Source organism: Megascapheus bottae, chromosome 1 (genome assembly GCF_031878675.1).
Source record: "Megascapheus bottae isolate mThoBot1 chromosome 1, mThoBot2.hap1, whole genome shotgun sequence".
Classification (NCBI taxonomy): Eukaryota; Metazoa; Chordata; class Mammalia; order Rodentia; family Geomyidae; genus Megascapheus; species Megascapheus bottae.
The window spans coordinates 42,342,030-42,355,234 of NC_143509.1; the positions used below are offsets into that span (position 1 = coordinate 42,342,030).

General features: G+C 40.4%; 1 protein-coding gene across 3 annotated transcripts in view; it reads right to left on the minus strand.

Annotated features, from left to right (window-relative positions):
* The window catches only part of Lamp3 (lysosome associated membrane protein 3), a 34,431-nt gene continuing 21,226 nt past the window's right edge, over nucleotides 1-13,205 (minus strand). Inside the window, exons 4-6 of one of the 3 annotated variants that reach the window (XM_090342713.1) lie at nucleotides 11,413-11,470; nucleotides 10,079-10,246; nucleotides 1-287 (exon numbers count right to left, since the gene is read on the minus strand). In XM_090342713.1, coding sequence (XP_090198839.1) covers nucleotides 205-287; nucleotides 10,079-10,246; nucleotides 11,413-11,470 — 309 coding nt within the window. In that variant the 3' untranslated portion in view covers nucleotides 1-204. Of the gene's footprint in view, nucleotides 1,929-4,681; nucleotides 5,881-10,078; nucleotides 10,247-11,412; nucleotides 11,471-13,205 lie in introns of those variants that run through there. The other 2 variants (XM_090342704.1, XM_090342696.1) reach the window with 2 other exon arrangements.

Below are 13,205 nucleotides of genomic sequence, written 5' to 3' on the forward strand. Positions count from 1 at the left end.
TCCAATGTGAAAGTTTATTGTAAGAGTTTTTCCATATAATTCAATATTCCATTAAAACTAAAGTCAGAACCTTATTGACTCTACTGATTCATAAGGGTCAGATCATTCATGAAGGTCAGATTAGTTGATATGTTTTCTGGGTTAACATGAATCGTCTCTTTACTAAAGATGCTGGGGTTATGTGTTTGCTGCTGCCATCCTAACCTACTTCCTTCCCGAAGTGGTAGAATAAAAAAAAGAGCAGTACAGGCTGCTCTGCAGGATGAAGAGAACCGCAACAAATGTAACTGAAAAGAGTAGAAGTAGCAAGTTACCACTAGAGGGAGATCTACATTCAAGAAAGAAAAGTTGGTCCGTGAATGTTTAGAGGACTTCCCCATTTTTGAAGGAGGGAGGATAAATACAGTTTAAGAAGTCCTCCTTTCTTTCGTCTTTAAAGTCACAGTTCAACATGCCCAGAAAAGTGAGACACAATGCTTTACAGAGCTCCACACTTCGTCATGAGACCAGGGAAGATATACCATTTCATTAAGTCTGCTGTTCTGGGTAAAGCCACTCCCTACAGAGGTGGAGTGAGGGACAGTATGGACAGCACTCTGTGTCACTGTCCTGGTGGGAAAGATAAAAGACATTTGAACCAGAGCTATAGGAGTTCCAGCTCTGGCTCTGCCTCCTGTGATTGAATTTCTTTAGCAAGAGCTGGGAGCTGGTGACACATGCCTGCAGTCCTCACTACTTGGGAGGTCTAAGGATTCAAGTTTGAAGTCAGCCTAGACAGGGAAGTCCCTGAGATTCTTATCTCTGATTACCATGAAACCAGAAGTAGAGTGCCAATTTGCATTGAAAAAGCTCATCAAGAGGGCAAGCCTGAGTATCAGCATACATACACAAAATTCCTTTAGCTCTGTGTTTACTCACCTTTAAGTTATGAAGTGATTAAATTTGTGATTAAATGAGATGTATGTTAGTTGCTTGCCCTAGTGTTTTGGATACATGGGCTCAGTAAGTAAGGACCATAATTATTGTTGTTTTCTTATTATTTAATTATATTGTCTGCAAGCAGCTTATTTTTAGTTTGTAATAATTCCAGATCAGGAATTGTATTTGTCTGTGTGTGTGTATATATACATATGTAATATTGTAAATATCAGGAATTTTGCATCTCATATATAAGTTATATATATGTATATATATAAGTGTAGTTATACATATATACATATATTATGATTTGTCCTTTCTGCTCTTTTCACAGCAAAAATTTAGATAACCTGAGATACATTGTTCTTTTCAATGGTTAAATAAAAGCAAAAAATCAAAACAAAATGAATAAGTAGAAAAGAAGATGTCATGCTAGATATATGTACATCAATAGACACAAACAGCAAAAGTATTAAAAGGCCAGTTGACGGACAAAGTAAAGATTTTTTTCTAAAGTGGAAAAGGTAAGGGTAAAATAAAATTCTTAATGTAAACACAAGTAACACTAATTACAATGAACTCTTTGGTGTATAATTTGGAGGGACCATGAGATACATAATAGATCTCTTTAAGATACTTCGTAGAACTTACTCTTCACGAATCCACTTAAGTCTTTCATAAGATGACCAAAAAATAGTCAGAAATTGGTGTGCTGCTTGAATTTGCAAAGGCTTACTCAGTTTTAGTGGAAGCTGGTATGTTGTTGAGTGGAAGGTGGTACATAGTTTCAGGACCCACATTTAGAGAAAGCCCCAACATTCTGGAAATCTGTGAAAGAATTTTCTCAACTTCATTGTTATGCTTCTTGGGCACCTGTTAGATTCTCTGGTATCCGGCTAATTTGCGTCTTAGGCGGATTATATAGACCCCCAGTCCCACAAGGCAGAGGGCCACCAGAATACCCCCAATCACGGGAAGCACAACTGTGTAGTCAGATGAGCACTCGTTCACTAGGAGAGAAAACAAATACACACCGGCAGGTGAGATTTGGTGAGGACAGGCCAGAAAGTAGGCTGGAATAGAAAAAAAATAACCTGTGATCTTTGGAATCAAATCTGGTTTTGACTTTTAAGGACACCATTAATTAGCTGTGTGATTGGATGCAGGTAATTAGCCCTTCACAAAGTAAGCAGATGATATATATACAAAATGATAGAATGCTGAAGTAAAATAATTGTTTTATGTTCTCAACAGCTAATAATATTCCAAACATTAATCAAAACTTTCTCAACATTGATAATAGAATTAATATTGTTAGCACAAGTTTATGAGTGGCCTTGAGAACTGCTCTCTGAAAAGTGGAATGCGTTCCTAGATCCCAAATGATCCTTCAGGGAACATAGGTTGTTTTGTTTGTCCAATTTATAAAATATTTTAAGGCTTGAACTCAGGGCCTGGCCACTGTTCCTGAGCTTTTTTGCTCAAGGCTAGTGCTCTGCCATTTGAGTCACACTTCCACTTCTGGCTTTGTGGTTGTTAATCAGAGATAAGAGTCTCATGGACTTTTTTGCCCAGGATGGCTTTGAACTACGAAACTCAAATCTTAACCTCCTAGTAAACCAATACACCCTCCCTTCTTAAATCAATTTAACTTCACAGCATTCTTACAGTTATTTTACCATTGCTTTCATAGAAGACATACACTTGTTTTTGTTTTTGTTTTTGATCTTGACCCTTCTTGAGCCTGGCACTTGAAAGACTCAATTTCCTGCAATAACACTTGGGAAAATTATGATGATTTTTTTTCTCATTGTATCTGAGATCTGTGAAAGAGTCCTGGAGATCAATACTTGTGTTCTATCTGTTTTTGGTAACCTGAGAACTAGTGACAGCCTCTAGTTTGGTGTTAGCTCCCCAGTTCACTTCCATCCATCCCTGTATTCACACTTCCAGGTCTCCCAGTAGCAGTGTTCACATCCTCAGTAGGAGATGGAAGATATATACTCTCCTAGTTTGTTTACTTCAGATTTGGGGTTGGCAATCGGAACCCACAGAACATTTTTATCATTATAGGCTTCTTAGGGTGAATACATGTTTGAAGGTGGGAGAAGGGTATGTCTGGGAACTCAGGTTGGCTGCGGTCTACTCACCACGGCAGAAATTGAGAAGAGCCGTGAGTAAGGAATCACACTGAAGCCTCTGCTCTGTGTGGTTACAAAAGGAGAATTCAAATCCATTTTAAGGGTCATTTGTGTTGGTGGAGGAAAATACCAGGAGTGCAGGCAGTTGCCATCCCTCCAAAGAAATCACCGAATAGCTGGGCACCAATGGGTCACACCTATAATCCTAGCTACTCAGGAGGCCAAGGTTTAAGGATTGAGATTTGAAACCAGTCTGTGAGACTCTTATCACCAATAAAATACTCAGAAAAACTGGAAATGGTTCTGTGGCTCAAGTAGTAGAGTGCTAGACTTGAGGAAAGAATGCTCAGGCACAGTACCCAGACCCAGCACCAAGAAAGGAAGGAAGGAAGGAAGGGAGAAAGGGAGGAAAAAAGGCAGAGAAGGAGGGAGGAACCACTGAAGTAAGCAGGAAAGAAAATTAAAATTACACAAACATCCTTATTTCTCTACTGCTGAGGTTTCCATCAGCTCTGGGAGACGTCCACCTACAAGAAAAACTACCATTGCCACTGTGCACATAGCCAGTGGTTTGATAATGAACGCCTCACATTCTGCACTGTAGAAGATGTCAAGTCCCCTATCACTGCACTCTTTAGAGCCACAGCAGGTGTGTGTCTAAGGGAGGAGGAGGAGGAAACAGTTCACATCTCTCCAAAGCCAAGCCCTCTCTGTTAAATCTGAGTAACTTTGGAGAGCATGAGGGCCCTCATACCCAGATTTCCATCAACATCCCCTGGGTTTTCAGGGTGAAATAGGCATTTCTTAACACTCTAATATCTTCAGGGGCTCTTAGTGCGCTCTTGAGCTGTCAAGTGTCCTCCGAATCCCCTCACTTCTAAGGAAATGGAGAGAGCTAAGTGCTCCCAAAGAAAGCCAGTACAGTTCTAGATAAGCAGTTGTTGCCAAATTTCGTAAGTTTCCTGTTAAAAATAATGAATGACACCTTTGGAAAAATAGAGAAAAAAATTTCCTGTGGGTAAAATCAGATAAGATTGTCTGAAAGAAGCAGAGGCCAGTGGTTCATATTCAGGAGGCTGAGATCTGAGGATTCAGTTTGGAGGCTGACTTTTAGCTCCAATTAAACAACAAAAAGCTGGAAGTGGAGTTGTGGATCAAGAGGTAGATTGGCAACTTTGAGGGAAAAAAAGCCGAGGGACAGTGCAATGGTCCTGAGTCCAAACCCCAGTATCAGCACAAAAACAAGTAAGCAAAAAAGGAAAAAAAAATATCTGAAAGTTCATTACACTTCATTTTCTCTGAATATAACAGCCCAATTCTCATATTTAAACAGGTAGTGTAATAAAAATAAACCATGAATAACATCCTAAGCCATATTTTAATAGAGTATTTTCCTCCAACTACCCATCATACCCAATCTGAAATTTACTAAATTATAATTTTGTAGTGAGTGTGAGATAGGAATGAGAGACCCAGTCTGCAGAGGTCTTTCTCTTATTGCTAGCTTATATCCCCTCTGCAATGATCCAAATCAACACATTTTTCAAGGACAGAATATTAAAGAAAAACAAGAGACAAAGAAAGATGCTAAGAAAATAGACAACAATGAGATTGAAGGAATTAGGAACTAACATTTATTAAGCCTTTGATTTGTTTGCCAAAAAAGTTAGTATGTGCTTTACATTACAAAAGCAAAATACTAGTAGTGTTCTATTTTTTACTAGTAATATATTATGACAGCATATAATCTTTTTAATATGATAGTTTGTTAAGGCTATGTCGATTTTTTTTGCCAGTCCTGGGGTTTGAACTCAGGGCCTTGAGCTTTTCTCAAGGCTAGAGCTCTACCACTTGAGCCACAGCACCACTTCCAGCTTTTTTCTAAGTATGTGATACTGAGGAATTGAACCTGGGTCTTGGTGCATGCTAGGCAAGCATTCTACCACTAGGCCACACTCCTGGCCAAGGCTATGTAGAATTTGAGTACGAATTTGAATAAATCCAAATCGTTTCATGATGTATTTTGAAATGAATTGAGTTTTCTAGAGTAATATTCAAATGAACACTATGTAGTAAGATTCTCATATATATGCATATATACATATTTATGTATGTATATATATGAAGCCAGATACTAGTGGTTCATGCCTATAATCCTAGCTACTCAGGAGAATAAGATCTGATAATCACAGATTGAAGCCAGTCTGGTAAGAGAAGTTTGTGAGGCATTTTCCTCCAAGTACCCCCAAAATCCTGGCAGTGAAAGTATAACAAATAGTAGAACAGCAGCCTTGAGTAGAAAAAGAGTGCCCAACCCCTGAATTAAAGCCCTCATACACAAGAAAAATCAATAGTCTGAAAATGGCTTCTTTATGGTCCTCCCTGTGCTTATCGCAAGCATCCCACTCAGGTCTCTTCCTTCACCTGGAATTCTCACAACAGTCCTCTTTATGTTTATGGGGGAAGATGGCATCCAAGGTGGTGAGTCAAGATTCCCCCAGCTCACATGAGGAAGTGGGTGAGGTCTGCAGCTCACAGACCAGATGGGTCTTGGTGAGAAACTTCATGTACTTCCCATGGGAGATGCCGGTCAACTAGAGAGGTCAGTCCTTTCACTCTGGCCAAATAGGAAGCCAGAATCTCAAAGGCCTTAACCTCACACATTTTGAAGAAGGCAGTATTTACATGTGTTCATATCCTCTCCTGGGACTCTTTCTGGCCACCAGACATGCTGTTAGCAAAATGACAAGCAGTCCTGTGATACTCAGGCCCATGGCCACAGGGATTTCTCTCCTGTTTCTGTCACTGAAGCATTCATCCTCTGTAATTGAAGTCAGAGTAACAGGTGTTACAGGCTGGCCACAAATGCTAGGAAGTGATACTGCATCTGTCTGCCTCAGTTTAGGAGAGGAGGAAACGGGGGCTGGTGAGGGAAGGGGTGAGATTTCTCACCTGCTGCCTCAGACTACAGATGAGTGAAACCGGGACCAGACAATGGCTCCCAAACTGGTTGGGCTCTTAAGGAGAGTATTCAGTTACAGATCTCTATGCTGCATGCCTGAAAATTTGTAATCCAGAGTGTCTACAGTGGGCCTGGGGATTTTGGTTCTATTCTGGCTTTGTTCTCAAACTCCAGAAACCAGCTGTCAGAACCCAAGTTTTCTATTCAAATTACTTCTTAAAGGGACATTTGGGCAGGCACCAGTGGTTCATGCCTATAATTTTAGCTACTCAAAAGGCTGAGATCTAAGGATCCTGATTGAAAGCCAGCTTAGGCAGACAAATCTGAGAGACTCCTATCCCTCATTAACCAGCAAAAAAATGGAAGTGGAAGTATAGCTGAAGTGGTAGAGCACCAGCCTTGGAAAAGTAGTCAAGCCAGAGTATGAGGCTCTGAGTTCAAATTCTAGTACTGACAGACAATAAAGAAAGGAAGGGGCCACTGGGATATCCTGTTGTCCTTTGGATGATAGAGGAAAATAAAAGGCACAGCATAAGAAAATCCCAGGCAGGCCCCCTCAAGGAGCTGTGAATACAGTTAGAAGCCATTCACTTTGACAAGGCTGAACTTTTACATTACTGGATTCCTCTAATGTCATCATTGTAGGTATTACAAATGAGGGAAACCATGAAGCCTATGTTTCTTTGGGTCTGGCTTACTTTGCTTAATATAATTTTTCCAAGGCTCTCCATTTCCTTACAAATGGGGCAATGTCTTTCTAATGGAAGCCTAGAATTCCAGTGTGTGTGTGTATATGTGTGTGTGTGCACACACATGCATATATCCATATATATATATATATATATATATATATCACATTTCCTTTCTCTTTTTTTGTGGGGCTTGGGGCTTGAACTCAGCCTGGGCATTATCCCTGAGCTCTTCAACTCAAGGATACTGCCCTACCCTTGAGCCAAGCATCACTTCCCAATTTCTAGAGGTTAATTGGAGATAAGAGTCTCAGGTCCTTTTGTGCCTTGTCTGGTTTTGAACCTTAGTCCTCAGATCTCAGCCTCCTGAGTAGCTAGGATTATAGGCATGAACCACCGCCCCTGGCTAATGTACATCACACTTTCTTGATCCATTCATCCACTGAGAGGCATCTGGGTTGATATCTTAGCTATGGTAAATAATGCTGCAATGTGCTGGTGGCATTAGTGAGGGCTGGTTTATGGTCATTTGAATCCAATGGATACTAAAAGACAAACGGTTACACTTGGACATGATTAATTAAACAGCCTTCTAAGCATTCACACACTAAGAACAAAGGAGGATATTCTTAGGAGAGGATCTCAATGGCTCAATAGCTATGTATATATGACCATATAAATTGATGCTCATCAAAATGAACTTCAAGAAATGGGAACAAGAGGATTTTTTATTGTACTATTTGCAGTCTTTTCTTTTTTCTCCTTTGGTTTATTTCCTGTTGTCATGGTTTTTTATTTCTGTACCCTTTATCTTATAGATAAGTATATCTGACTTGAAGAAGGGAAGGGGAATCATAGAAATGGTGAATCAATTCAACAGTGACACTCACTAGACACTATATTGAAAATAACCTTTACGACTTGGAGGGGGAGGAGGATCAGGGGAGGGAAGTGGGAGATATGAGGGAGGGAATGACTCTTCAAAAATAGCATACTCAGGGCCAGGAGTGTGTCCTCGTGGTAGAATGCTTGCCTAGTATGCACAAAGCCCTCGTGGTAGAGTGCTTGCCTAGCATGCACAAAGCCCTGGGTTTGATTTCTTGGTACCACATACATAGAAAACGTTGGAAGTGGAGCTGGGTGTGGCTAGCTAGTGTTGAGTAAAAGAAGCTCAGGGATAGTGCTAAGGCCATGAGTTCAAGCCCTAGGACTGGCAAAAAAATAACATATTCACTACCTTACTTATGTAACTGTAACCTCTCTGTCTATCACCTTTACAATAAGATTTAAATTAGAAATAAATGTCACTGTTGGCCATGACTTCTCTAACATGCCTCTCTCCTCCAATACTGTGTGTTACTCTCACCGTTTTCTGAGCTTCCAGACCTTGCTCAAGAATTGTTTAGCACCATATTCTGCATAGCGGCTTGTTCCTTGTTACCATCATCTTTCCCTGTCAGTAGCTCACACCTGTAATCTTAGCTAGGCTGAGTATCTGAGGGTAGGAACGTGTATAAGACTCATCTCTATTACCCAGTAAAAAGCTGGAAATGGAACTGTGGCGCAAATGGTAGAATACCAGCCTTGATTGAAAAAGCTTAGGGATAGTGACCAGGCCCTGAGTTTCAGCCTCAGGACCAACACACACACACATAAAATAGCACAGCTTAAGAATGATAGAGGGATTTGTTTTCTTCCCATCTGATCAAGAAAAGTCTTTTGGGAGAAAGATTGCTAGGGCTTTGTGAGCAGAGGGTGACAAGTGTGGGTGGGGGGAGGGTGGTAAACAATAGCTGATGTCTCTTGTTTGGTACTCTCCAAAGAAAGGGGTGTGTGTGTGCATATATATGCTGGTACTATTGGGACTTGAACTCAAGGGCCTCTAGATCTTTTTTGGTTATTTTGCTCAAGGCTGGCACTCTATCACTTGAACTGTATTTCCACTTTGGCCTCTTACTCGTTAATTGGAGATAGTCTCCAGGATTTGTCTCCTCTAAACTACAATTCTCAGCCTACTGTGTAGCTAGGATTATGGGCATGATCCGTCAACTCCTGGCATAGAGCCCAGCTAAATGGTGATTTGATATTTTCATTTTTTGGAAACAAGATTGAAAAAGAGCTTTTCTGCTTCCACCTATGAACAGTAATAGTATCTACAAATGTGAGAAACTCTTATTCCCTACCTAACTACTTCCTGTTTCACAAAAGTTTTGATGGGGAAATGAAGAAGTACACACTTGGTTTTAAGATAACATGGTTAATTTCAGAGATTTTTTTCAAACCTTCCTCATGAATTTTCAAAGTAATGAAATATATTCCAACATTAGAAGCTTTGAGACCTGCTGATGAAGTTGATCTTCATACTAAAGCTTAATACTGAGTCAATACGGTGGCAAAGGCCCAAATCAAACAAAAGCTAACTTTGCAGACAGGAACACTGCCTCACCCACCTACAGAAACCAGGGAGTTAAAACAAAGCAGTGTCTGATTCCTCCCTCCTCCCTTTGCTAAATGTTTCCACTAGGTCAGTACCGTTTTCTGCTAGACACATCTTTAATTTTACAATGGAAGCCAGAGTGAAATCTGATTCACCATAGGGATATTAACATACAGCTAAGCTTCTAGCTAAATAACCTTGGATCGTTGAGAAACACTTAAAAGATTTTTGAGTTCTTATGAGAGCCTGTTTTAGAAATTGAAGTTTATGGCCTTCCTGCAAACATGTAGAAGTCCTTATAATGCTGTTTTCCTGACAGAGAAGAAAGGACTTTTCTGAATAATCACCCTGCTCTGGACCTGGCCCTTATCCAAAGACAAAGGTCCTGGTAGGCAGCATCAGGCAAGCTCTGCCCTTAGTAGTCAGCCCTAAAGCAGCTGTCAGATGGAAATGAATGCTGACTCTTAGGAGATGCTTTCAGATGCAACAGTTTATAAATCAGCTGATCCAAGAGTTGATTTCTTGCTTGAGCTATGGAAACTGGTTCTTTTCCTTCCACAGTGGGAAAGATTCTATTCTGAACTTTTCAGTCCCTAATTCTTAGGATCTTTAAAGTATTCCCTGAACATACACTAATTCCTGCTACCCATCATCATGTAAAGGCGAAGTCGCCAATGGTGTTTTCTGACTGTGGCACTGTATATGTGTTTAAATGAGGAAGAATATGGGTTTTGGTCAAATGAAGAGATCAGGCACAGAAGAGCTGTGGGCCCAGGTGTCTGAGGAGTCTGATTTTGAGGTGTGGGGTTACCACACTGTTCTAGAAAACCATCTGTTTCCTGCTCCTTGACACCTTTAGACCAAACACGGCTTGGAGCTACTCCTGAGTCTCAAAGCCTCTAAACAGTGACTTCATGAGCCTTTCACTTACCATTTCCAAAGCCATCTCCTTCAAAATCAAAGGCCTGCAGTTGGAGATTCATTGTCTTCAGTTGGAGCTGGGTTGACAGTTGGAGGCTTTGTTCACTCACACACTTGAAGGAATGTCCCACCGCTGTTTCAAATATCACAGCACGTTTCATTCCCTGGTAAGTTTCCTCTGAAAAGAAAAAGTGAAATGAAGATGTATAGGAATTCTGATGATACTTAACAAGCTGCTTGGCAGACCTGAGGGCTTCCTGAAGGAAATAGCTTGCCCTGCCTCTCCTTTCCTGCTTGGGATTGCTTATGACCTTGTAGCCATTTATGAGTACAAGTTAGTGTGCTGTGTACTTCCTTTGAGAAGGTAGGCTCCATCCAACAGGTCAGCTGCTATCATTTCAAATAATTATGTGTGTGTGTGTTTTTAAATTTTGGTGCTGGTACTGGAGTTTGAACTCAGGGCCTCATGCTTTCACTTGCCTTTGTTTTATTTTTCAACCAATGTTGACACTACCACTTGATCCACACCTCCACTGCTGGCTTTCTTCTAGATTAACTAGCATTGTTTTAACTAGGATTTGTCTGCATGGGCTGGCCTCAAACCAAGATCCTCAGATCTCAGCCTCCTGAGCAGATAGTGCTATAGGCATGAGCCACCAGCACCCAGCTCCACTTTGGATAATTATGAATCCTTAGAGCCTAATGAAGGCAGAGCTTAGTACCTACATTTTTTTGTAGAGTGAATATATGTTTTCAGGAGAATAAATTGTACTATGCACAACCAATCTAGTAAAAACCATTAAAGTTGTTACTATTGTTGATCATGTGCTCTCTGACATAAACTAGTCTCATCTATGAGAAGATGGAGAAATGGAAGTGCACAGAAATTACCTCCCCTCCCCCCGGAGTTTAATTGCTGGTTGCCTCCTCCATCTTGTTTCTTAAATACTAGGTATCAGTGGCTCATGTCTGTATTAAGTTAGTCCAGAGACTGAGATCTGAGGATCTCAGGCCAAAGCCAGCCCAGGCAGACATATCCAAAAGAGAGTTATCTCCAATTAACCACTAAAAATGGGAAGTAAAAGCATGACTCCAGTAGTAAAGTAGCTGCAAAATAAGCAAGAACATGAAGTCCTGAGTTCAAAACGCTACCAGCACATACATGCGCGCACACACACACACACACACACACACACACATACACACACATACACACACACACAGCAGCAGCAGCAGCAGCAGCAGCAGCAGCAGCAAAGATTAGCAGATCCAATGAAATTAAAAATGAACCAGCCAGAAATACATTGCCATCGTTGTCCAAACAGCTGCTCTCGAAGGACTGACCTGGATTTGAGACGGTCAAATAGGCTCCCACTTCACTGATGTAATATGAATTTTCTTCCTGTAAAACACCAGTATGTGAAAGGTTAGCTACTCGCCATTTTTATATCACGATCATGGCTTACGTATTTGTTTAATGAAGATTTCAGCTATTTAAATCCTTGCTACGGGAGAGAGTGGAAATATATGGGTACAGAGCCACAGTTGTCCTTGAAATTTTCAATAAAATAAGCATGTCACACAAAATATTCAAAGTAATACCTTATCCCTGTCCCTACATTCCTCTACTGCTTTCTTGTTGCAATAAATAAAATTCCATCAGTAAGATTTGAGTCCCTTCATGAGCTACATTTCTTCATTGTATCCCAAAGGTTCTGGAATGCTGTGTTTTTATTTTCATTCTGTTACTCCAAGAGCCTTTTGATTTCTTTTTTTAGGGGGTGGGGTCGGTCGTGGGACTTGAACTCTGGGCCTGGGTACTGTCCCTGAGTGCTCGAGGCTAGCACTCTACCATATTGAGCAACAGTGTTACTTCTGGGGTCCTGGTGGTTAATTGGAGGTAAGAATCTCACAGACTTTTGTACCTGGGCTGGCTTTGAACCATGATCCTCAAATTTGTCTCCTGAGTAGCTAGGATTACGGTGTAAGTCAACGGTGCCTGGCAACTTTCTTTTTTAAAATTTCTTCAAAGACCCAACCATGTGTTTGTCAGTTTCTGTATGTTTAAATGTTTAAATGGTGCTAGTTTTACCTTCACCATGTTCTGAAAGAACACAGGAATTATTTTAATGTTCTTATATTTGCTAAGACTGATTTTACATGCTAGAACATGATCTATTTTTTAGAAAGTTCTATGGGTTTCTGAGAAGACCATATACTGCGTAGCTACTGGATACTGTGTTGATGTGTGTCAAATCCATTTGGTCTACGGTGTCCAAGTTTCCTTGTTAAAATACAAGTTCGTCTGGAGGGTAGAGGGGTTGGAGGGCCATACATGAGCCTTTACAAGTAATTAGTATTCAAGCTGTGGAGACTCGTAACCTGAGGCTTCTTATCCTCAAGAATATGTTCGATAGAATGAACAGAGTTCACAAACCCTCTGGAAAAAATAATAAATGCAAAATCAGATGTGCACTTTTCTGGGTAGGATATCAGTTGCCTTGAAGAGGTTAGTAAGTCCATGTTTCTAAACTGTTTAAGTTGGCCTACCAGGAGGAATGGGGAAAAACCATTAACCACAGAAGAAGGAGACCCATTTTGAAACACAAAGCAGTGTCCTCAATTTTATCTAGGGATTATCCTTTTGGAAAAATAAAACAACCAACCACAAAATAGCTTTTAACCTCCTCAATAATTAGGGACATGAAACCTTCAAGGCAATTCAATAGGGGTGTGAAGAGTAAATTGGAGAATTTCTTTTCTTTTTTCTTCTTTGTTTCTCACTTTTGTTCATGCTGGATATTGAATCCAAAGCTATAGCTATCCTTCTTCCTCTTCCTCTTCATTCTCCTCTTCCTCTTCATTCTCCTCTTCCTCTTCATTCTCTTCTTCCTCTTCTTCCTCCTCCTCTTTTTCAATTGCAGTTGATCACCTAATTTCAAGAAATCTTTCCACCAGTTTACGGTACAAAATCTAGTCTTTTTTGTTTTCATTTTATTTTTTTTATTATTGAGGTAATGTATAGAGGGGTTACAGTTACATTCACCAGATAGTGGATGCAATACTTCTCACACATTAATACCCCTTCTTACGTTTTTGTCCCCATTCGTCCCTCCTCTTACCCCCCAATCTTCTTG